The following is a 25,783-nucleotide window of genomic DNA, read 5'->3' as shown; positions in this document are numbered from 1 at the left end:
CTCTAAGCTGTGGAGGACAGTCAGGTTACGTGAGTAACCACCTGGCTGTATGGAAAATCTATTAATAATTAGAGCTATTGAGAAATCATAGGTAAAATAATCCTTTTGCAGTTACACCACTATTTAAATTAGTTCAGGAATGCCAGCATCCCTCAGTTATCAGCAAAAAAGTATGAAAAACAGCAGAGGGGTGTGTGTGTGTGTGAGAGCCATCTCCAGTTACTGTGTTCTGTAGTAATATTTTTATGTAAATATAATTTCCATATGCCATACCTATTTAAATTCAGCAATTCATTTTAAAATTTAAATGACACGATAGTCAATCTTTATTTCCATCATATTTCAGGTAGAATTTAATACCGTATATTCACAAAATATGAATGGTGAGGAGTACGTGCCAGGAAAAAAACATCAATATATTTTTCACTGATGGAATATCAAAGGATAGTATGAAGTCTTTAAATATCTTATCCTCATAATCATAAATCTCTTGCAACAGAAGGTCACTGTGCATCAAGTAGTAACACTTAATCAAGTAGCAAGACCCAAAAGGTGTACGTTATATAAAGTGATTTTGTTCACATACTTAAAAGGTAGAAGAAGATCCACAGAAAGAGACATTAATAGGAGATGCATAATCTTGTGTGCTATATTCTATGATGCATAAATTACCAATACAGTTATCTGCTGGTAACGCATGTTTTATTGCTTGAATTTAACAAACCAACACATAGAATTGCCTGCTTTGAAATACACTTCTAATACAACCAATTATTTACTACTTTAAGCAACCCCCACCACATTAATCACCAATAAAATGGAAAAGTATACATGTCAACCACCTGTATGCATGGGAGCTAAAAATATTGGGAGTATAATTTCTGTGTAACCAAATTATAAAATCCAACCTGACTAATACAAATGCACTTGTGTTGTATTAGAATAGGCTTTGGCAGGCCCTGCTTAGCTCAACTATTGCTTGAATTTTCATCACCCCACAACAGGAATTTGGATCAAAATTAAAACAAACAAACCACAAAAGAAAAAAAAGGTATAGTAGCAACCCATGGGGCATATTAGGTATGAAAGGAAACTCACTTTGAAAAAAAAGCCGATATCTTCACGTGTAACCTCAATAGCCAACATTTGACTGAATAAGAACATTCACTCTTCAAAGGTAATTACCCAGCAGGAACGAAACTGACTTCCTAGTCAAATGCACGTATGGAGCTACTTCAAAAAATAAAACTCATCCTTTCATAACATATGCTATATTGTTACTTTTGAACATGACTTCTGCACAGTCGTGACTCCTTTTCTTTAAGCTGTTAATACTCCACAAAGGCCAAGATAAAAGCTTTCAGTTAACACATTGTGTTAACAAATAAAACGAAGAAGTGTTCACAAGTTACATACCTGCTCTTTTAGTACAATAATTCCATGGCATGACAAAGTCATATTTCAGCATTACACTAGGATTTGTGATTTCTTTTACTAGTTCCTGATATCGTGGCTCAAGAGTTTCATTTTGATTAAGTATTAGTCAGAGGATATAGTTCTATCATACAGAGTATGCTATTGAAAGAGTACTTGGATATCTTGCTAACAATAACTGGTGGAGACTGAGTCACATTTGCATATCTATAGAGAAAAAGATGCAGAAACGTTCCAACAAGAATCTTCCCTCAGTGATGTACTGATCAATCTAGTTGAGTTTAGTAATAAGCTGGCATCATTCTGAAAAGTTACCTATGCTGATAGCCAGCATAATGGTCAATGGACTTAACACTAAAGCTGCTTAAATATTTTTTTTAAAACAACAGATTTGTAAATCAGAGGACTGAGTTAAGTTTATTACAAATCACCAGATCCTACTATTCATGACTATCTCAGTAGATACTGAATATTGACTATGGACAAAGTAACAAATATCATGAAGGATTATTTGTCTTAAAACTGGTAGCAGACATGCATTATTGTTTTATTCACTATTCGGTTTAAAATGTTAGTCTTCTAGCTAAAGAGCAGAAAAAACAAAATAGCAAGCAGCTATAGCAAACATTAAAAAATGAGTATCTACAAATTATTCATTCAAATTATTTGTCAAATGCTTACAAATAAACATATCAGAAAAAAATGGGACTGGTTGATAAATGATTTGCTAACCCTGAAAAGAAGCTAGTTCAGGAAAAAAATAGATATATAGTAACAGAGGTTCAGTAAGTTTTATCGGAAGCCTTGGTGAAAAAACAGAGACTCCATGCTAGGATTTATCTTGAACTGTTTACACTGGGAGGAAATCTTGGCTTCATTGAAGTCAATGGAAGTTTTTTCCCCCTTGAGTATAACCAGGAACCAGCAATGTGGATTTATAAAAATGTTTAAAAAAAAATAAAAATATGCCGATGGCTTAACAGTGTAAAAACCTCAACCAGTTTGGAGAGTGAATGAAGTCAAAGTGTGAGAATAAAAAGTGGCATGCTGCAAATTCAGGAAGGAGAGAATACAGTCGCTGCATTGTTCATAAATACCTCTTGCCATTGCAGTCTATTTTGAAAATCATCAACCAGGGTGACTTTCTTCTCTCTCAGACAAAGGGAAGTGCAATGAAAATATGTTGGGACCAAAAACATTAAGGAAGAATAGGGAGGCCTGGGGAAAATATATCTAGACCTTTCCAAACCATTTCTACAAAAGGATGTAGGTGTTCATTCTAGAGATGTCTTATGCTAGGGAGAAGGTATACATATATGAAAAAAAGATGGGATTTACAAAAATTATTAGCATTGGCCTAATTCTTCTTCCATTAAAATTGATAAAACTTGAGTTACACCAGTACTGATCGGTTTTGAAAAGTTACACCCACAATGAACAAGAACTACAAATTAATTATGAGTGGCAAGACACTAATTATTATTAGAGATTACTTTATCAGAATACAACAGCATAATCCAAAATGTCTGCCCCATGAAGCTACTCAGACATACACACTCCTCCTACTGTTTCAAGCCAGAGACCTTGAGCGTCAAAATACTATAGAAACATAGTCCAATATTTTAAAAGGTGGGTAGGTCTAAAGTCTGAATCCATATTTAGGCCAGATTTTCAAAGATGCTGAACACATGTAGCTTCCCCTATAGGGGATATGAGCTGTAGGTTCTCTGAACCTTGCGGGGAGGAGGGAGAGAAATCAGCCTACTTATTTAGGTAACTAACTTCAAGTGCACACATTTGAAGATTCTGGCCAATCTGCACATTTTGACCTAAATCCTTTAAGTTCTCTCTCAATTAAAATAGTAAACTGCCCAGAACTAATCTTGCATTTATGCTCTACCTTTGAAAATGTTAAATCCTGGTGCAAAGAGGTCAAACTCATTTTCAGTCTAATACATAAAAAGTTGATTTTTAGCTACAAACTAGTGCATCATTTCCACTAACCTTCAGAATCAAGGAGTTTCTCAATACCCAAGTGCCGTTTCGCAGTATTGAAGGCATGGTCTAACCGTTGTACAGCTGACTGTTGGCAAGCCACACTGTTCCAATCAAACAGATCTGGTCTAAGAAGAAGGGGGGGAGGAAAACACAATTATCAGTTTCTATTTCCCTTTGACATTCAATTTAATTCTAGATTTTGATTGGTATCTGACAACTGCATATAACAAATTTTATATAAAAATACATAAATCTCAGCAGAATACAATGATGTAAGTTCAATCAAACAAGTCAGCTGATATCAGTGAAGCAGTAGAGCAGAATTTAAGTGTTTCATAAACAGAGGTAGAATCACTAAGATTGAATTACAGTTTAGATATACAATCTATGGCCTTGTATGATCACTTGTAGTATTTGCAATATAAATATTTTTAATACTTTGCTAGCCTTGATACTTCAAGTAAGAGGTATCCATGGAGATCTGAATTTGTTATCAGGCACACTGTAAAAGAAAGTTTCATCTGGTATACGGAAGTTTAATCACTGTGCATATGATATGGAGAAAAAAAACAATTACAATATTTATGACTTGGATATATATAATGTTCTAAAATCAAAGAGTTTAAATACAGGATTTTACTTCAGAATAAATCAGAAAGGCTATCTGCTAAAGTTAAGCCTGTGGTTAGGGTTGGCATACATAGTTGTGTTAGTTTGTAAATAAAAAAATGTCTCCAGTTAGCCTACTTTGCCTTCAGAAGGATTCTATGTTTTAGTGAAATAAAAATCTATATCCTACTGAAATGCTAAGCAGAGGCAAGAGATTCTATTTATTTACTAACAGTTTTACCAATTATTCAGTTACCGGCACACTGATTTTTTTTCTGGGGAGGAAAAGAGTGAATTTCATGATCACAATTAAATTTCTCAAAAGTAGTACTCAAAATTGCTAAAAACTACTGAAGTGTGTTTGTATTTAATGTGCCTGTCATTGTCATATAAGCTTCAATATAATTGACCTGACAATTATATAAATATCAGTAAATAGAGGGCAAATGAGCTCCTAAAGAGACATCTCTATCCCCAAATACAAGATTTCACCTTGCATACAGTACTGATTGCTTATCCTTATAAGTTTAATGAATTTGCATGATGGCAACAGCAAATTTAGATGACACTTGACTGAGGGCACCAATATATTGACACTGAATTTTTTTAATATGTCCACAATTGTAGTCTGAAGACTTTAAAGCTAGTACAAAGCAACAATAGAGAGAGATCTAATGTTAAAAAGTCTTAATCACATTGGGTAAATGCTTTCAGGATCAGGCTCTTAGTACAAAAGACAAGTGTGGAGGCTGAGATCACTACAGTGGCATACAGTGAAGGCTGAGAGTTTTGTTTCATGGAAAGAAATTTGCAGCCTACATGCACGTGGTAATCAGTGTTATATATGGGTTAGAATTCTATACTTCACCTTACCTGTTGATTTCTGTGTGTTTCAATGTTTTCACCACATGAGCAACTGTTTGTGTCATTTGGAGCACTAATAAAGTCTGCTTGGGTTAATTAAAACTAAATTTATAAAAAACACTGAATACAGCATTTAAATATGCTCTTCCCTAATCCATTAGTCATAGAAGAAGGATCATTCTTGAATACATACATATTTTTGGAACAATATTATATCATCCTATTTCTCACTGCAAATCATCTTTAATTCAGAATGATCCCCTGGGTCTTCAGTTCCATCCATCTCCTGAATCATGGGTGTCAGGAGATTTTGAATATGATGGACCCATGTAAACCAAGACATTGGCACTATGTCTTCTGTCAGGAAGAATTGTCATAAGACACCAGGAGGATCAAAGGGTCATTTTTGAATGTTTCAGAAATCGATCCGTATAACTCAAGAGTTGCAGAAAGGACCATGTACTGGAGAATGACACAGTATAGGACTCCAGTTCCATTTGCATGTTCATCTTCTAAATTAACTGCATAAGAGGCATGCATCTACAGCTACTCTTTTTATTTGACACATATGCAGTACTTTAGAAAAAGAGTACCTCTGTGAGTACCAGAGAGTTGGAATAGGAACTTAAACTAGATCATTGACTGGATGGTAAATTTATTAGGGGGTAAGAGACTTGTATTTTTTTTTAAAAGTACTTTCACTCTGTAACAGTAGAACATAATGACAGAGAGAGGGGATCATCTTATTCTAATGTAATTGGACCTTACAAAGAACCATCAGCTTGACACTTCACAAACATGAAGCTTAAAAACAAAAATTGAAGGTAAGGTTAACCTTCAAAAGAGTTCCTCCTACTTCAACAATATCTAAACTTTCAGCTTTTTCTCCTTTGTCAAAACAGAGTGGCCTCAGCAGTAGAATATGAATGGCAATTTCAAATGTCATCTTTTCAGTATGATGTCTTTTTTAGACAGCTCACGGTCTGTATTCAATGGCTGATGCTGCCAAGCACAATCTCCAGAGATCGAGGTTAAATAAGAGGTTTAAAAAAAAATTGGCAAATAACATATTCAATTCACTACAATAAAAAAATATAGTGGTGTCACTAGCAGCTGTTAACTTAAGCTTAAAATACTAAGTTAAATGGAGAAGAGTTCTTACCCTCAGGAGGAAACTGGTAGTTATTTCTTTGTGCTTTTTAAAAATAAAAAAATTCTCAACTTTGATCCACTCCCTATGCGCTGTTCAGCTGTTACCGCCTCATAAGAGCCCTTCTCTAATTATCTCTGGCATAGATGAAGTACCAGCAGCCAAGAAGCTGTCAGAGCTCACAGACACCTCCCTCTCCACAGACCCCAGAACAGATACACACTGAGGGCATCAGGAGTGATTGGATTGTGATGAGCTCCAACTATCCCCAAGTTGTGGTTTGGTTCCCATGGGACCAAATGTGGGTGACAAAATTTAGAGCAGATCCCAGGCTATCCTAATTTGCTCCAGGGCTCGAGTAGTGCACAGTAACAAAGAGCCATAATTGACTCACTGACAGACCCATTTCTGGACATGGGAGCGCATCTGACCCAAAGGATCAACCTGATCCAAGGTCTTACAGCAACACACACTGCTCAGTCCAGTAATGATGTCTTAGCGGGTTATCAAGAGTCAAAGCAGATAAAGGGATCTGAGAAATTTCAAATAGTAGATGCCAAAACAGTTACATTAACTATGAAGATATTTTGCAGTGTTAGCATCTGTAGCTTCTCATGCAATAAAAAAACAAACAGAATTCAAGTTCTGAAAATATTACGTATACAAGGGAATCAGCTGTTAAACCACAGAATGGCAATTTGTTTAGATACTGTTCCAATTACATAAACTATGGCAGGAAGCAGATGGTATCAAAGACAGTACAGTATTATTTCACTGAAAGTGTGACAAGGAAACCTAGCCATTACATTTAGAGAGAAATCAAAGCCAGGGATAAGGCCAACTGCAAAAATACCCAAAGCAGCAAAGTATGAGAGGAGTAAACAAAGTAGATGTTCACTTCCCAGTAACTATCATTTTTGCCTAATGTAACTTTTTTCCAAGTCACAGTCAAACATCTCATACAAATCACGCTAATAATAGACTTTTTCAAAATACATTCAGCTTTTGCATTTATCTTGGATATCTAGATTTTTCTCTCTCAAAGTAACACCCCTATTCCAGGTTTGTCAAGGGAGTGGAGGGACTTAAAAATTAATTTAAAAATGTACAAATAGGAGTAAACATCACTGATGGACATAGGGGCTAAAAGAAAAAAACAGGCAGCAAGGGACAGGGAACAGAGAAAGATGTTGGCTCTTCCACTTTTGGCCTTTTTCTTTATACACTGGAGACATGCTCATGCAATCAATAAGGTTCTTCTGTATGAGAATAGATTAAAATAAAATGTTCACCAGTACAAACAGAGTCTTCCTGTTGGGTGGGCAGAAGCTACTATAAACACAATACAGTAGAACTCACAGTTATAAACACTAGAGTTGCAAATTGATCAGTCAACCACCCACCCCATTTGGAACCGGGAGTATACAATCAGGTGGCAGGAGAGACACCCGCCCCCCAAAAACCAAACACACAGTTCAGTACTGTGTTATACATAACTACTAAGACAATATAGAGAAATTTTTAAAACCAGATATAACAAGGTAAGGAAACAGTTTCTGTGCTTCTGCACAGTAAACTTCCAAGGCTGTATTAAGCCAATGTTCAGCTGTACGCTTTTCAAAAGAACCACCATAACATTTTTCTCAAAGTTACAAACATTTCAGAGTTACAAACAACCTCCATCCCTGAGGTGTTCGTAACACTGAGATTCTGTGGAATACATTTTTGTTCTCTTAACTGAATGGCTGGATTTTCATTGGCATTCTGATCCTGTCTGCAGAGGGAAATCCATTGCTGGCTGACTGTTGAGCCCGGGTCTCTTCAGGCACTCTGATGCCAGGTCTCTAGGTATGGTATCATTCAGTCAGGGGGAATGAATAGGATATATTCAGTTCCACAGCAGTTCAAACAAATTAGGAAGAAATTTTTGGGTTGCCAAAGTGACTTGTGAGAATAAAAAAAACCATGTTCTCACTACTACAGTTTTTCTATTGGCTTTAATTCAGCTTTCTGTTTAGCTTCCTGAGAGCAAACCTCTCCCCAGTTCATTTCTAGTCTGCACTGTACAGCTTTTTTAATATGTAGTACTCCTCTTCTCCTCTCTGTCCCCAAGACACAGAGGCAGCTGCAGTGAACTGCTGCTTTCTAAGGCATTTGCCAGGCCTGAGTTCAGGCATTTTAACGAAGCAGACATGCAGGAAGCTAATGAATGCCACTTGTTTCCACTGAACTTCCTGATTAAAAATAATCACAGGGCCAGGGCAAGCTTGGGACTACCGATATAATATATAAGGCAGATAGCCCTTTGAAGGCCATTAGGGGAAACCTGACAGAAGGGATTAAAACTCAGCTCTCCTGGAGTCTCACTGTGGGGGTGAGAGAAGATGAATTAGTAAGAGCTGAACATGAGCTCCCAATGTGATGCTCTGGCAAAGACAGACTAATGTCATCCTGGGATGTGTAGACAGGAAAATTTCAAGTAGAAGAGAGAGGTTATTTTACCTCTGCATTTGGTGACTACTTCTGCAGTAATGTGTCCATTTTCAGTGCTCACAATTCAAGAAGGATGTTGATAAACTGGAGAGAGTTCAGAGAAGAGCCAGGGGAGTGATTAAAGGATTAGAAAAACAAGGTGAGTGAGGAAATACCTTTCATGGGATCAACTTTTGTTGATGAAAGAGACCAAACTTGTGCAAACAATAAAGGATTAGAAAACATGCCTTATAGCAATAGATTCAAAGAGCTCCATCTAGTTATTTTAAAGAAAAGGTTAAAGGATGACTTGATTACAGTCTGTAAATATCTACACAGAAAGTAAATATTTAACTATGGGCTCTTCAATCTAGCAACAAAAGATATAACATGATCCAAAGTCTGGAAGATAAAGCTAGATAAATTCAGACTGGAAATAAGCGTTAAAAATGTATGCAGGAGAGTAAATAACCATTGGAACACATTATCAGGAGTTGTGGTGGATTCTCTACCTCTGACAATTTTTAAAACAGGATTGGAGGATTTTTCCCCCCTAAAACATATGTTCTTTGAATTTCTATGGCCTGTGTTACACAGGAAGTCAGAGCAAATAATCAGAATGATCCTTCCTGGCCTTGGAATCTATGAAAGAAGAAAACATTAGTGTACTGAGCAAGCAGACTATTCTGTAGCCTTGAACTTTAAGGGGTGAGGAAAGGATTCCTAGGACAATAACAACCATAAAATCCCTTATATTTACTGTTAACTTGTATGTCAAAGCAGATTGTGCCTCTTCAGCATGGTTGTCTGCTGCTGTGTTTGATATCAAACAAACCATTTTGTTCAGGGAAATCGTATATTCTAGAAATTAGCCTTTTACTCAGGGAGAGGTGGGATAGCTCAGTGGTTTGAGCATTGGCCTGCTAAAGCCAGGGTTGTGAGTTCAATCCTTGAGAGGGCCATTTAGGAAACTGGGGTAAAAATCTGTCTGGGGATTGGTCCTGCTTTGAGCAGGGGCTTGGATTAGATGATCTCCTGAGGTCCCTTCCAACCTTGATATTCTATGATTCTATACATTAAACCTACGCTTTAGGATAACACATATGCCAATGCTACACAAGGGTATATACCCTGAAAATAAAATCTCTCAGGTTTCAAAGAAGAGAAACCGTGCAATAGCCTGGTAAGCACAGACAAAGTGTCACCAGAAAGAAGGAGATTATACACCTAGTGACCTCTACTCCAAAAAGCCTCTTTAAAATAACCAGAAAATAGGGTATGAGAAACATCTGCTGAGCACAGAGCAGGGTAACAATTCAATTTAAAAAAAAAAAAAGGAAAGTAAGAGATCACATGAGGGACTGGAGAGTTGGTCAGGGATGGCCATGCTCCACTGAGCATAGTAGCCACTGGATGTACTATATGCATGCATTCAGCTGCTTATTGAGGTGTCTCACTTCTTCCATCTCCAGCAAGAGTGAGTCAATACTCCCACCTACCAATCTCATTCTGTTATGGACCACACAGCTCCCTGCATCTTTAAAAGTTCTATGTGGCAGAGAAAACATTAGATAAGCTGCATGGCTTTACCAAATTCTCTAAGAGTACTGTTCTTTTTTCAAAAAAGTAGGAGTACTTGTGGCACCTTAGAGACTAACAAATTTATTGTAGTATAAGCTTTCATGTGCTACAGCTCACTTCATCAGATGCATGTAGTGGAAAATACAGAAGGAAGTGTGTATTGTATACACACACACACACACCATATGAAACAATGGGTGTTACCATACACATTATAAGGAGAGTGATCTGGGGTTGGGGGGGAGATAAGCATGGGGAAATAGTTTTACTTTGTGTAATGGCCCATCCACTCCCAGTTCCTTATATCTCCTTGTCAAGTGCTGGAAATAGGCCATTTTCATCACCACTACAAACAGTTATTTTTCTCTCCTGCTGAGAACAGCTCACCTTAACTGATCACTCTCCTTATAATGTGTATGGTAACACTCATTGTTTCATGTTCTCTGTGTGTGTGTGTATTACATATATAAAATCTTCTTTCTGTATTTTCCACTGAAGTGAGCTGTAGCACACAAAATCTTATGCTACAATAAATTTGTTAGTCTCTAAGGTGCCACAAGTACTCCTGTTCTTTTTGCAGATATAGACTAACATGGCTACTACTCTGAAACCTACTTTTTTTGAAGTGTATTAATAAATGTAGTTATTTTATAATCAAGCATAGCAGAAGGTGGACAAGTAGAATTTGTGCCAGGGCTGATATATTTTCAATCGCAATTTTGCAAGGGTTCTTTAACACCTTGCTTTTTCATCTTTCCTGTTGTTGCTTCTGATACTGGGAGCCAAGGTGGTTTGTGTGTCTATGAGAGAATAAAATATGAAAGGTTCCTAAAATATCAAACTTTTATAAACAGAATATAGATCAGAGTATATGGACATTACAAAGGATATGTGCCAGGACCCAGAACATTGAGGAATGGAGAACTATCTAGCCATTAAATAAACCCCCGAACCTCTCATGCAGGGATCTCAGTGAGTTTTACAAATAAAAATTTAGCCTAGCAATATCTGTTTGAGATAAGTATTTACCCATTCAATAGGCAACTGAAATGAGGCACAGAGAAAGGCATCATATGCTGTGGTAATGGGTGAAACATAAGGCCTCAAGACAACAGATTGAACAGGAATTACTAGCTCCAAATGATACGGCATGTTAGTGGCATGGCAGAAGCAAGAATAGAACTCAGGAGTTCTCCCCAATTTTCTGCTGTAACCAGTGAAGCATATGTCCCCTTACTTTGTATTCAGAGGGGAAAAAAAGTATATGGACACAACTGTTTTAACAGAAAGTGCGGCTGAGCCTGAAAACTGCTGAAAGTATAAATCAGGGGTCGGCAACCTTTCAGAAGCGCTGTGCCGAGTCTTCATTTATTCACTCTAATTTAAGGTTTCATGTGCCAGTAATACATTTTAACGTTTTTAGAAGGTCTCTTTCTATAAGTCTATAATATATAACTAAACTATTGTTGTATGTAAAGTAAATAAGGTTTTTAAAATGTTTAAGAAGCTTCATTTAAAATTAAATTAAAATGCAGAGCTCCTCGGACTGGTGGCCAGGACCCAGGCAGTGAGAGTGCCACTGAAAATCAGCTCGAGTGCCACCTTCGGCACCTTCGGCACCTACCCCTGGAATAAATCAATAATGCACTCATTATACAGCAAGTGTATATTGTAATGTATACTTACATATATTTTAAAGGTATGTCTAATCCTTTCAAACTGATTTGCAAAATCTACTGGCCAGCAACTGGTGCTTCTGGCTGCCCAGCTCGTAAGGCAGCACGGCCACCAGCAGCAGCAGCACAGAAGTAAGGGTGACAATACCATGACCACCCTACAATAACCTTGTGATACCCTTCAGCACACATTACCCACTTTTGTGTCAGGACCCCTACAGTTACAAGACTGAAGTTTCAGATTTAAGAACATAAGAATGGCTGTACTGGGTCAGACCAAAGGTCCATCTAGCCCATTATCCTATCTACCAACAGTGGCCAATGCCAGGTGCCCCAGAGTGAACCTAACAGGCAAAGATCAAGTGATCTTTCTCCTGCCATTCATCTCCATCCTCTGACAAACAGAGGCTAGGGAGACCATTCCTTACCCATCCTGGTTAACAGCCATTAATGGACTTCACCACCATGAATTTATCCAGTTCCCTTTTAAACGCTGTTATAGTCCCAGCCTTCACAATCTCCTCAGGTAAGGAGTTCCACAAGTTGACTGTGCGCTGCGTGAAGAAGAACTTCCTTTTATTTGTTTTAAACCTGCTGCCTATTAATTTAATTTAGTGACCCTAGTTCTTGTATTGTGGATAAGGAAAAGTTATTTACTTATTCCCATTTTCTCCACATCACTCATGATTTTCTATATCTCTATCATATCCCCCCCTTAGTCTCCTCTTTTCCAAGCTGAAGAGTCCTAGCCTCTTTAATCTTTCCTCATATGGGACCCTCTCCAAACCCCTAATTATTTTAGTTGCCCTTTTCTGAACCTTTTCTAGTGCCAGTATAGACATAAATATCTGAATTAATAAAATTTATGATTTTTAAAATCCTACAACCATGAAATTGACCAAAATGCACAGTGAATTTGCTGAGATCCTATGTATGTGTAACGAATCCATGCCTGAATATGCAATCAGTCAGTACTGTCAATGGTGAGGCTTGAACTGAAGACAACCTTCTACAGGAAAAAGCAGGAGCCCCTACCACTTAAAGTGGAAAATTGGCATGTTGAACTGCCAGATTGCAGCCATCTGCATAATCTCTGGAATCAGGCACTACGAAGACATGATTGCAGGCTTACACACCTAGGTAATTTCCCACATGAATGGATTCAGTATATGCAGTATGTGCTTCCACTGAACATTATTCCCTATGGACAAGATAGCATTCAATTTTTGAATGTCTGGGCCACAGATGCTTGTTTACTAATGGGGTCTGAAAGAGAAACAGAGAAGGGGATAGGTCCAGTGGGGGAGTAGAGAGAAAAAGGGAAAGGAAAGGCCAGGAGAGAGGGGATGGGAGAAGAGAGGGGCAGCAGACAGAATGTTACAAAGGGAAAGAATGGGACAAACTAGTGGAGGATAAAAAAAAAACAGGATGGGCCTGATGGAGTATAAAAGGGAGATAAATGGAATAAGGCAGTGGAGAGAAAGAAAATGGGATGAGCTGGGGTAGGGGGAGGAATGGGATGGAGAATATTGAATAAGATGGAAAAGGATGGAGAGATGAAAGAAGGTAAATGAGATATGAAGGGGCAAATTGGAATGGAGAGCAAATGACAATAACTGGACTGAATTTCAGAGAAGAGATCAGAAATGGAAGACAATGGACACAAGTTCATGCGTATGGGGAGGATGAAGAGGCTTCACTCACTAGTGTTAAATTCATACTGTGTCAGCCTGTTATTCCACACACAGAATGTACAAAAATAGAGGGAACAATGGTTGAGATCCAACATCCCTCTGACAGCTCATCTGTACCTAGAGCAAACTGCAGTGCTGATGGCCTTTTCACTTTGAAAGGAGATAGCCCACACCAAGAATGTTTTTCTTTTGACATTTGCTAAACTGGTCCTTTAGAATACTGAATGAGGGTGGTTGAGAGTGTTTCAGGGGATTGACTGTATGCTCTGCATCAGCAGTATCACCCAATGGAGATGCTCCAGGGCATAACACCAAGGGCCAGTTATGTTTTGGGGTAGCATCACCCACTATAAGAGTCCAAAGGCCACCTTGCCTAGCAGCAATAGCTCCAGGTTGTGTCGGTCACTAGTGAGGGAGCTGGAACCCAGGTTCCAACCCAGGGCTCTTTGAAGCAGTAGGCCTTGTAAAGTGCCCTGGGGCATGATACCCTTAAACACACTCCCTGGGTCATTTCCTACCCTTGTTACAATGTCTCTGGCACCATCTTGCGCTAGAATTGTGATCCCTTCGGTGTTTCCCACTGATCTGTCCCCTGATTCTCCTCCGCTGGCAATGGCAAGTCATCACGCAGTCATTGGGCTTCCAGTGGTTTGGCTACAAAGCTGCTGGTGGCTTTCCAGTGGAAGGCTGCTGCACCTGACTGCTCTCTTCTGTGGTCAGACCAGACTGAGCTGAGTCACTCCCTTTTAAATGCTCCCTCCATTGCCTCTTCAACTCTTGCTTCACCAATACAGGGTTGGTACACCGCATCAGAGAGAGAGGGAGACAATGAACTATTTTAGCTGCTCCTTGAATACTTGGTTAGTGTCAATTCTACCTAATTACTAAAGATGAATTGACTGGTATAGGGTGACTCTTCATGCAGGGATCTTGCCTTTGTACTAGTCTTCCCCACCTTTAGCATCTGAACTAACATCTCTCATATCTGCCTCTGTTGGCTCTATTCTTAAATTATCTCTAGGAATAGCTAGGTGGCTTTGATTAATCACATACATTTGTTTTATAAGGATAGATGACTCATCGCCATCATCCCTGCCCATGACACCTCTAGTTCCTTATGGAATGATTTTGGAAATCTGCACACTTTATGAATTCCATGTAAGACTATGAATTCCATATGTATCTATCTCTGACTGCAAACTTCATTTTAATTGTAAGGCTGGTCTCTATCCTCCATCTTGAACTAGAATTCCAGAGAGATGCTAGCACAGGATATATCATACAGGGTCATGAAATTTTGACTATTAGCCATCCAGATGACAAAGATGATTGCAGCCTAGGGCAACCAGTTTTTCAAGTCTCAACTCAGGGGCCGGGGCATGGATGCCACTTTGGCAACACAATCATCTGTTAAGGGTCTCATCACATATTGGGGCTGATAGAGGAGTCACCTGAAGGTTTTAAAAAGTTGTTCTTTGTGGCCATTGTTCTCCAGCTCAAGAGGAGGGAGAAGCAACTCAGCATCTACAAGCCAGTGAGACAAGAGATGCCATCTACCTTCCTGAACAAAGATGAACTCCAAAGAGAAGGGTGGGCTAGTAAGGGGCATGGCATTTGGGATGTTTGTTGTGTTCCTAATTATCTGTACTCTCTTCTGGTTTATGTGATTAAGGCAAAGAGCAATAGTGTTAACATATGTGCAAATCATCGGTCTATTATTTGCTTTACAACTACTAGATGACTCATTGAAGTGATAAACCACACCTTTCAGTGGGAGTCTGGGAAGCTTGTATTCTTTAACTATATGTGGGTCTGAAGAGAATCAGCACTGAGCACAGGACATAGGCAGCTGAACAGTAGGTTTCAGCTCTCAGGATGGGGTGCTAGACAGAGGATCTGGACTCTGAAATGTGCTTAAAACTCCAAAGACAGGGGCAGTAGCTGGACTGCATTCAGGTTCCAGAGGCTAAAACACCTGAGAACCCAGCAAATGGTTGCCCTCACAGCAGTCTAGTCTGTGAACAAGAGAGGGTGCAGGAAGCTGTTCCCTCCTTGTTGCACAGCACAGCAGTATCAATTACAAGCGGTTGTATGTTCAAATTTGATGTGGGCCAAATCCTGTATCTGATCTTTGGATAATTGACAAGTCTTTCCACTTAATCAGTGTATTTTTAAAGGACTGTAAAGGGCTAGGTGTTCCTTTGTTGTACAATAGCAAAATCAAATCAGTAAATATGACTAGTACAGTCACATTCTTCATTTGATACTATTGCCATATTATTATTTGGCAACTACAGCTGTAGCATGTGATGAACCTCAGTTATACACTGGTATTCAACTTCCAGAACATCCTTGCCACCTCCACCTCTGTTGTTTCTACTTGGTAAAAACTGTCAAAACCATGCTCAGAGTACTTGCATTAATAATATCACCTGTTTCTTTCACTGGATAAAGAAGATTTGAAGAGTGAATAAGAAGTTGGAAACAATAATATTATTTACATACTAAAAACAATTACATAAAAATCCTGATCCTGCAAAGCTGTATACATGTGCTTAAACTTACACACTGTAAGTACCATCACTGAACTTCAGTGAGGCTATTCACAGTGCATACAATTTTAAAAGCACATAAGTCCTTGCAGAATGTATAGGCATCGTGTACAGTTGTTCATGCAAGTTCAGATATTCAAAAGTCAGGAAACAACAAATGTAATGTGACCATGGAACAGATTCATCTTTGTGTTATCCTTGTTTTAGGCCAGTGTGACTCTACTGAAATTGATGTACACAGTTTTATATCACTGTAAAGTTTAAGTAATGCAGAGGAGGATGAGGACCAGTATTTCTGTAATGCCCACTTTTTTCTTGAAGAAAAAAGAAATTCCATAACATGGAATTATTTGTCTCCATAATGTGAAGATCTAGTTGTGTGTGAGATAGCAGCATCACGCTGTATTTACTGGATACTAGTTACCTTCTGCAGACCTTAGCAGTTGTGTTTCTTTAACCTAGCATGAGGACCTAATCCTGTGTCACTGAAATCGATCCACTGCCACAGACTTCCTGTGAGATGTACCTCTAATAACTTCATCTCACTCTGCCCGAGTCCCTGATCTGTAAAATAGGAATAATGGAATTTCCCTATACCACATGGGTATTTTGGGAATGAATACATTAAAAAGATTGTGAAGTGGTCAGATACCAAGGTAATTTGGTCTATATAAGTACCTGAGATAGACAGCTTTGCCTGTGTCTTCAGTGGGACTAAAATTAGACTCTCAATAAGGTGAGGGGGTTGATGTCTATTGGACATTTTCATTCCTGTATTTAAGCCAGTAAGATTGAAATCACATATGAAATGAAAGCAATAGAGCAAACGATCGGCTGAGAGTGACCATAAGCGACGACCAGAAAGATGACATTTAGAGATAAAATGTCTAGAAAGAACAGTTTGTCCAAAGCCAGTGTCAAAGGCAGGCATAGATGATGAGCTTACTGTTGGTGCATTTCCCCCTAGAAAGAAGTTTGTAGCAACACTCTCTTTAGTTTTATAATAGAAATAGGAGAAGAAAATCTTCTAAAACAAGCTCTTGGACTATCTCCCACTACCATTTCTTCTCATTGCCAGACTTCCAGATTTTCCTCTGCTTCTTCTCTGCTATTTTTCCACATTTGCCTGTTTAAAGATTCGTAGTTTTATTTCAAAACAAAAGGCAAACAAAGGAAAACACATCAGGTCTGCAGACTTATGGCAATGATGACGGTGCCTACACTTCTGCTGCACTGCAGTCAGATTAACGCTGGATTGTGTTGGTTGCTGGATGGTGCTAACTTCTTACAGACAAGGCCCAAAGTTCACTATTGCCTACCTCAAGTGCTTAAACAACAAGTTATGTTATATTGTGCTGATGCTGCTAGGTATATAAGTAAAAACAGTGTCTAACAAAGCTGTCAGCTAACGCCTGCTGCTATTATGCAATAGCACAGAGTTGGCTATTAATGGTGATATGACAACTCACCCCTCTTGTCCCGGTAGTAGACAGAGCACTATTTCAACATTAAATTTTCTTCCAGTTCTTATCACTTTTAAAGCAACCTACAATTTAGCTTTAAAATAAAATGATCACACCAAGAATTTGTTACAGAAGCAACATGGTCTAGTGGCCAAAGAACCCAAGTTCTAGTGCCTGACTCCTCTCCAAATATAACTGTAGTAACTTAATAAGTCTGTCTCATTTTCCCTTTCCCTCCAGTGTTTAAGAGCTGGTGAGAGAAATCTAGTCCTCCAAAAAGCTTTTTTATTAAGTTGGCGGGGGAGGGAGATAGTTTATCTTCAGTTTAGAGCTAAATGACTTGCTGATAACATCTTTTGATTGTGCTAGTTCCAGATGTGTCTGAGCTTTATGAAGGTGAAGTTTATTTCACCTCAAAATTCACTCCACCTATATAGAGCCCAACCACTTCAGCTCTATGCTGAAGGAGCATGGTGAAGTGAAATTACTAGTCACGCCCCACTCCCCAGCTAGGGCCAGAGTGCTGTACTACCACACAGCCTTTCTGCCCATTCACTACAGCTGCTACTCCAGCCATAGACTGGAACAAAAGTCCATGCTCTTCTGCAGTGGGCATGTGGACCACTGGGTGCATATAATCATTCGCAGTTCAGTAAAGTTCAATTTCACAGGATAGGAAAATATCACAATTATATTGCAAACTACAGCACGTAAATGTAAAAAGCAAAAGTAACTGTAACTTCCCAAACATTGCATTACAAACTTGTTAATATTGCTTTAATTTATAACTTATTTCTAATTATAGGGAGTAAACATGATATGGTGGGAGGCTAGACATGCAAGTCCTTGTTCCATAACTTCATGTTTACTATTGGATAAGCATTTATCTTAGCATACTCATTTCCTTATCTGTGAAAAAGGGATCACAATACAGGGGAGTTGCGAAACTTAAGTAAGTTTCAATATTAATTTCTTGGAGATCCTCAGACAGCTGGTGTTTTAGAAGTACAAAACATTATTTCCTGCCCTCAAATAATTATGTAGCCTTCTTGTAGTAACTTTCATCCAAGAGTATCCCTTGGTACTGTACGACAGCTAACTAATGATTTTAAAATACAATAATACGCGCATGCAAGAGAGCACACACGTGAACAGAATACCCAGGGGGGCCAGTGTAAAGGTTTGTTGGTATGAATCTGAGCTGGCCACATTGCTTATGGATGGCAAAGGCACAAACAAAAGATGATCTCAAGAAAATAGCCAAACTATCTTTACACCACACTCTATCATGTCTATACAATGTGCAGAATGTATTATATGGAGCAGTGTAAAGGTTTCATTGCCTTAAGTACATTTTTTAAATGGATCTATTTAGATTTTGAAGGTCACATCACTTTGATAAATGAAATGGTAGAAAGATGACCCCAAGTTTGCTGCTGTTTTTGCTTGTCTTATAAGGATAAGTTAACTGAGTAGCAGATCAGTGATTTACACTGCAATGGCTGTCGGTCACCACTGAAAGTTCAACTTTTCCCAAAATTTACCAAGCATAGTGACTGCAGTATAGGGGGAAGAGTATGTGGGGAGAATAGGTGGGGAAGGGAGGGGAACAAAACTTACTATGAAGAATGTGGTGGCTGCCTGTAATAAAAAAATCATGACTGTTATACAGTGTGTGCCCGTCTGTTGCGCGCAATATGATTACAAGGGGTTAATTTCAGCAGAGTTAATAGTACACATATAGACAAGCAGACAGTAGCTTCTGATAGCCCCATTTCCTGATACGTAAAGTTTCATTCATTTTGAAGGTTTACCTTTAATGCAACAACAGTTTAAATCTGCACAAAATAAGCCATTGTTTTAAAACGAATGTTTTGCAATCGACTTTAATTTGTTTGCTAAAATGATACACTCTGGTCTTCCTACCTGTGACTATGGATGAGTGCGTTGAAAGCCAATCCATCAGACCAGCTAGTGGTGAAATTGATAACATTGACCTGCGGGTAATTGCGAGTTGACTGGCGTACCCAGCTCAGTAAGATCTTTTCACTGTTTGTCTGTTGCAACCCAGCCATGATGTTTTTCATTACATCTTTGACCTGCATTAGGAGACAGAATTTCATCAATGGCTGAACTTATGTATTCAAAGCAAATGCTTTTCCTGACCCAAATAAGCACCAATTCTCTTATCCTTTGGCTTAAAGTGATAACAAATGGGGTCCCATAAATAAATGAGTTATAATTGATGCCATTGTATAAAAAGAGCATTGAAGTCTGACTTTGTTAAAGTGACCAGTTTTGACCTGTCTTCTTTGCTGTGTATTCAATATATTCACCACTACGACAACTAAAAGTCCAGTGCATGGGGATTATCCAGGGAGAGCATTTATTTGAAATGAGTTTTTTCTGAAACATTTTCTTACTTAATAGGATAAGTACAAAGGTAGGTAAATCAATGGGGTGCGTGAATGAGAGCTATGTGTGTCCTCTAGGTACAGAACAGTACCTTCTACTGGAATATAAAAGGTATACTTAAGAAATACACACACAAATACAAAGAGACAGAGCATGTCAATTTAAGCAGTATTGTACAGGTTTTGTTTTCATGAGTGAGTTTAAGTAGATTAATTATGAATTGCTAATCATGTTCCACTCTGATCAGAGGAACAGATATCCAGGGCTCCCACTGTTATTTCACTGTAATGACAATTCTGAGAGCTTCCCAAAGGGCAACACTCGGTCTGACAGGTTTTCAAGCTAAGAACACATGCATTTCCTAGCCACATTCATTACTAGTGACTTTAACAGTAACTTCTATTAAGCAGTGCCCAACATTGGGTTATGCTGTCTTAAAGGAAGGTTTTTGTTTTTAAATCAATGTAGTCTCTATTCTACGATGTTTCCAACAAGTATTAAATATCTTCTAGGATAAAGGACTAAATATCCAGACTGGACATCTATAACTTGTCCAATTATCCACATATTGTTTCATTCTGTACTCTTCATCAAGAAATATCCACTGAAGAGTAATTTTTAGATTTGAAGCATTTAGCATGCATTGTCTCTTCCAACATGAATCTGCCTCAATTCTGGGGAGTAAAAAATGTAAGCAACATTCAATAGTTAGCATTTCATAAACATGCTAATTAACTAAATCCTCAAAAGTTCTACAGTAATTCTGTAAAAACATATCAGGTGCTATTTTATAATTCTTCCCCGACATGCTTCAGTCTGGATTCAATCTGTAAGATATCACATTTTCTTTAACAAACTTAATTAACTTGGAAAAGAAATATCAGTTAAAATTTTTAAAATTTCAACTAAAAACAGAAAATTCTACGTGCTACATCTCTGTAAAATGACTTGTACAATTGATATTACTGGTATGTATTGTTTATGGGAGTTTATGCTGATGCATGTGAATTTAGTAAAGATGAATTAGAGGTAAAAGTACAATTAATGTAGAAGGGCTAAGCACTATTTAGTGGTAGGAAACTTTTGTGATAAGGTTCTAATATTTTTTTCACTTGGAGAAAGGAACCAATGAATGTGAGGGACAGCAGGAACAAAGAGGTAACAGATAAGGTAACCAAAGATATCCAGATTTGTTACTGAAACAGGCAAGCTTTGTTCTTACATGTTTTATGCAATGGAAACATGCAGAGCTTAGAGAAAACATGAATTTCCAAGTGAAGCTACTCATTTTTCCACACCTCTGGAATACATGCTGCCCAAGGAGTGCACATCACATGTGAGAAGGATTTTTTCCCTAATCAGACAGTTTACAGAAAAAAATTGTAACAATTTAGTTAAATTGTTTGATTTAAACCAGTGAAAACTCAGGTGGACATCAATTTAAAACATCTTTTACTGCTTAGGTTGTCTTGTAATTTTATAGTAAACTAAATAAATATAAGCTAGGTTTAAATTGATTTAAGAGTGCCCAAACACAAAGTTGCACCAGTTTAACTAAATGGGTTTAAACATCACACCTTTAGTTAACTAAGTGCAATTTTGTATTGACAACACAGAGAACATCAAATTCACTCTGCCATAAAAGATGAAACGTTGCAAAAGCAGCCATATGCAAAAAGGTCAATTTGCTATTACTTACAGTTCAGTCTGATTGCTGCTGAATAAAACAAGATTAACTCCGTAATAAGGTCAAATGTGAGCCTAAGGCCTGGTCTACACTAGGGGGGGGTGGGGGTCGATGTAGGATGCGCAACTTCAGCTACGGGAATAGCGTAGCTGAAGTGGAAGTCTCTTATTTCAACTTACCTACCATCCTCACGGCATAGGATCGATGGCCGAGGCTTCACCGTCGACTCCGCTACTGCCACTCACCCGGGTGGAGTTCCGGAGTCAACAGGAGCGCGTTTGGGGATCGATATATCACATCTAGATGAGACACGATATATCGATCCCCGATAAACCAATCCAGAGGGTATTGTAGACATACTCTCAGTTGTAACTTTGAAATTCTTATTTTTGCTTAACAAGATGCTTACATATATTTCAAGGTGTCCTTACACTGATACAACGCAGCATTCATACTGAATCAGGCATGATGTTGGTTTGGGCACCACAGGAAGATGTGAACTTTAGTATCATGGTATGTACATACCTAAAGTGGAATCAGGCTCTGTTGCAGGCAGTGGCAAAACTCCCATTGACTTCTATCTGAGCAAGATTTTAAACATTGAATCATTTTAAACCACTCCATTTGGCAACGTGATTTTTCCTGATTAAAGTTACTGTGCCAGCAATTAAAGGTACCACTTATATTACCTTTGATAATTCTAAAATAAAGTGAATGGAATGAAGTAGAGCTCATTTGTATATAATATAATCTTGAGATGTCAGTTTAAACTAATCTCTAAAATCCTTGGGCCAGATTCTCTGTGGTTTTACAGCTTGGGCAGTTGATTATACTAGTAGATCTAATGTGAATGGCAACACTCACTCACTCAACACTGCTGTAAATGGTTACACAAGGTGCAGGGCAACAGAAAATCAGTCTTGTGCTTTTTAATCTAATTTATACTTGTGCCTGGATCTTGTGAGCTTTTAGGTATTGTTTTAGCATGCCACTGTGACAGTCTCTGCCATCATAGTCACTACTTTTAAAAGACTATGACAAATATTGTACAAAGTATGCTGTATGAAGTATCATTTGAAAATTCATAATCTGCTGAATATTATTGCCCTGGTAAAATGTGTGTTGCAATATATGTAAAAAGTTATAAGATTCTACCGTATAACATTACTATAACATGTTCCAAAGTTAGAATGGCAGGACCAAACCTGTTTTTCAGATACAAAGACAGATAACAAAATCAGGTGGGTTATCACTTAACTAAGTGGCCATTCTCTGGCAGAGGAGAGGCATGAAAAAGAAATTTGCATTTCATCATAATGACATCCATAAGAGACAGTTTGCACCATGACTAAGCAAGGATGTTTCTAGCACAAGAAACTGAATTATAAAGAGGGAAGAAAAACACTTGACCACCTTCATCTCGCTCATGACATCATCAGCTCTTAAAGAACTGAACTGGGGCAGGGGAAGAGTCCTAGCTAGGAGGCTTTTCAGCCAGTACAGACTGCTGTAAGCTTATGGTGAGAAAAATCCTTTGCTTTTAAGGTCACTTCAACACTTGTCAAGCATTTATCTTTGTTACTTTTGTAACCAATCCTGACTTTTGTGCCTCATTACTTTTAGTCTCTTGACAGCTTTCCTTTCTGTAGTTAAACTTACAGTATTGTTTTATCTTTTCTTTGAACTGAAGTATGTGGGGGACTCCATTTGGTATAACAAGGCTGGTGCATTTCATTTTCCTTTGATGAAATGATGGACTTCCCAGCAGTGTGATGGAAAATGCAAGCGCATAGGAAGTCTCAGATGCTCATTTCAGGGGGAGAAGCCTGGGACTAAGAATCTTCTGGTGTTGCCCTGTATGTAGTTCATCAACTGTTCCAGAGCATTCATGCAAAATCACTCTCAACTATTTTACAAGTCAGAGGCAGTGTCTGAATAGGCTAGGAGTTGATGTTCTTACAGAAAAGCAGTGTAAAAGGCACCCCATTTCAGAAATTTGAGAGGACACAGTGTTTAACAGTCCAGATTGTACCCTGGGGAATGTCAGAACCGCATTGTGGGCTGGCACCACAACACTGTGCGATTTGTATATTTCTGAAATTGGTCTCCTTCAGCTCAGAAGATCTGCACCTGTATGAAAAAATTCATGTTGTTTTACCCTTGAATCCATGAGCTAAAAAACAGGAACAAATGCCCTTTCAATTGTGCGTGTGTGGATTCCAGCTTTAAAATGCATGTACAATACTATTCCTGGCAAAACGAGCAGGGGCTCTGAATTAATCCAGAAATATATGGAAATTTAACATATTTTATTCACTAGTTTATATTAGCACATACATCTTGCATTTTATTTGATAATCATATTTTATTTGCATTCAGGATTCTACAATCCTATATCTTCCTTAGAATCACACCACCACTTACAGGGATTTTTCATCCTTTTAACATATGGAGGATATATATACACACTATCTTAATTAGCCTGCATAATTTCTTTAATACATCACAGCAACTGAAGATCTAGGTGGCCAAGATAAAAATTTGTTTAAAGGTATCACAAAAGAAAAATCAAGTCCTTGACATTTGAAATAACTCAGTCTTCAAATCACCCAACTCATTTGAAGCAAAGTGGTTAAGAGTCCCTCCTCTCTGCCTCTTGATTGCTGCGATCAAACTAAATGCAAATAGCAATATTGTTTATATAGCACCATAGTTCTTCATGGGCATATATAGACATAAGACTATAAGGGGGATTTTAAATTAGAAGATTAACATAATGCAAGAGACTACAAACTATGGAGAGAGGAAATTGAGGGAAAACAGCAGAAAAAGGGGAAAGAAACCTACTCTCAGGAAAGTGTCATATACAAGGATTCAGGGAAGATATTTTGGTTCTATGTCATGCTACTTTGTGTGTGTGTTTCAGTATAATCATAGTTTACTGAGGACATCAGAGTTAAGAATAATGATAAAACACAAAACAAAAAAAGTTTGTTTTCGGAAGGGATTTTCTTTCCTGAGCAAGCTCACAGAAAAAGCTAGACAAAAGGTCACATCAAGCTCATGTAATTGAAGCCACTATCCTAAATCTAGTATAATCTGGATTTAGGGCTGGACATGTAACTAAAACCACATTAATGGCACTGATGAATAATCTCCTGCTGTCAGTGGACAGTGGCAGACATCAATTCTCATCTTCCTAGACCTTTCTGTAGCATTTCACACTGTCAACCATAGGACACCTGAGAGAGGCAGCATGGATCTAGGGTAAGGCAGTAAAAGTGTTTGAATCTTTCTGGAAGCAGTGATGGGAAATGGCACCTGACATACTAGACCTCCCACTTGTGGAATTCCAATAAGGATCAATTTTCTCTCCAGTCCTATTCAACATCATGAGGCAGCTGAAGCTAGTAAAGTTTTTCAGACAAACTAAACACACACACACACGCAGATTTAGGCCACCAAACTGAACAATTGCTTGGTTGCCCAGCTCTACATACAGCCACTATGTGAACTGGTCAGATGACATGGGCTCAAGTTCCAGCAATATGCAAATACAAGTTGGAGAGTCCTAGCTCCCTAACTGAGATTTTCTTCAAAAGCAAACTGCAACATTTCCAGATGTTTAGTTACAAGAACAATCTGCCAGGGGCAAAGTTTTGCCACGCAACTAAGGCCTGTTTTGTTCTTTATAACTAGTATGTACGTAACATATTATTTTAATATATTTATAACTAGACAGCTAAAGGATCAGGGACATATTTCTCAGTAATATAAATCATTCTGAGACCTAGGGGGAAATCTAATAAATGACAAACGGTTTTCTCTACAGAGTTCTTAATCTGCTTTTCCTGTGTCAGTCCTACAAAGGACATAGGTTGCCCGCACAGTGCAAGGCTCACACCAACTTTATGCAGGTGCATTTGTTTAAAGGGAAAACAGCCCAAATTAAAAGCTAGCTTTACTCAAGGTTTCTTTATCCAGCAGTGCTCTGTTGCTGTACGTTAATGCCTTCCTGCCAATCCTCCTTTAAATTGTCATAACATCTGTCCTTTGATAAGAGAAAATAAATGAGAACTAAATTCTCACCTGTTTAGAAGGGAAAGAAGAGAGAAAATGAAAGAGCCAAACCTATTTGCTGAGAGGTTTTTGTGAAAATGGGAACTCAGCTCAGATCCTACAAACACA

The 25,783-nt window shown here is 38.2% G+C and overlaps 1 protein-coding gene across 11 annotated transcripts in view; it reads right to left on the bottom strand.

Annotated features, from left to right (window-relative positions):
- Positions 1-25,783, bottom strand: part of DMD (dystrophin) — a 2,125,007-nt gene that overhangs the window by 1,503,051 nt on the left and 596,173 nt on the right. For all 11 annotated transcript variants that reach the window (XM_050936430.1, XM_050936437.1, XM_050936440.1 and 8 more), the window contains 2 exons: positions 19,420-19,592; positions 3,439-3,557 (listed from right to left, as the gene is read on the bottom strand). In XM_050936430.1, coding sequence (XP_050792387.1) covers positions 3,439-3,557; positions 19,420-19,592 — 292 coding nt within the window. The remainder of the gene's footprint in view (positions 1-3,438; positions 3,558-19,419; positions 19,593-25,783) is intronic.

Source organism: Gopherus flavomarginatus, chromosome 1 (assembly GCF_025201925.1).
Source record: "Gopherus flavomarginatus isolate rGopFla2 chromosome 1, rGopFla2.mat.asm, whole genome shotgun sequence".
Classification (NCBI taxonomy): domain Eukaryota; kingdom Metazoa; phylum Chordata; order Testudines; family Testudinidae; genus Gopherus; species Gopherus flavomarginatus.
Note: the sequence above shows the minus strand (reverse complement) of the source record. Positions and strands in the feature narration are given on the sequence as shown.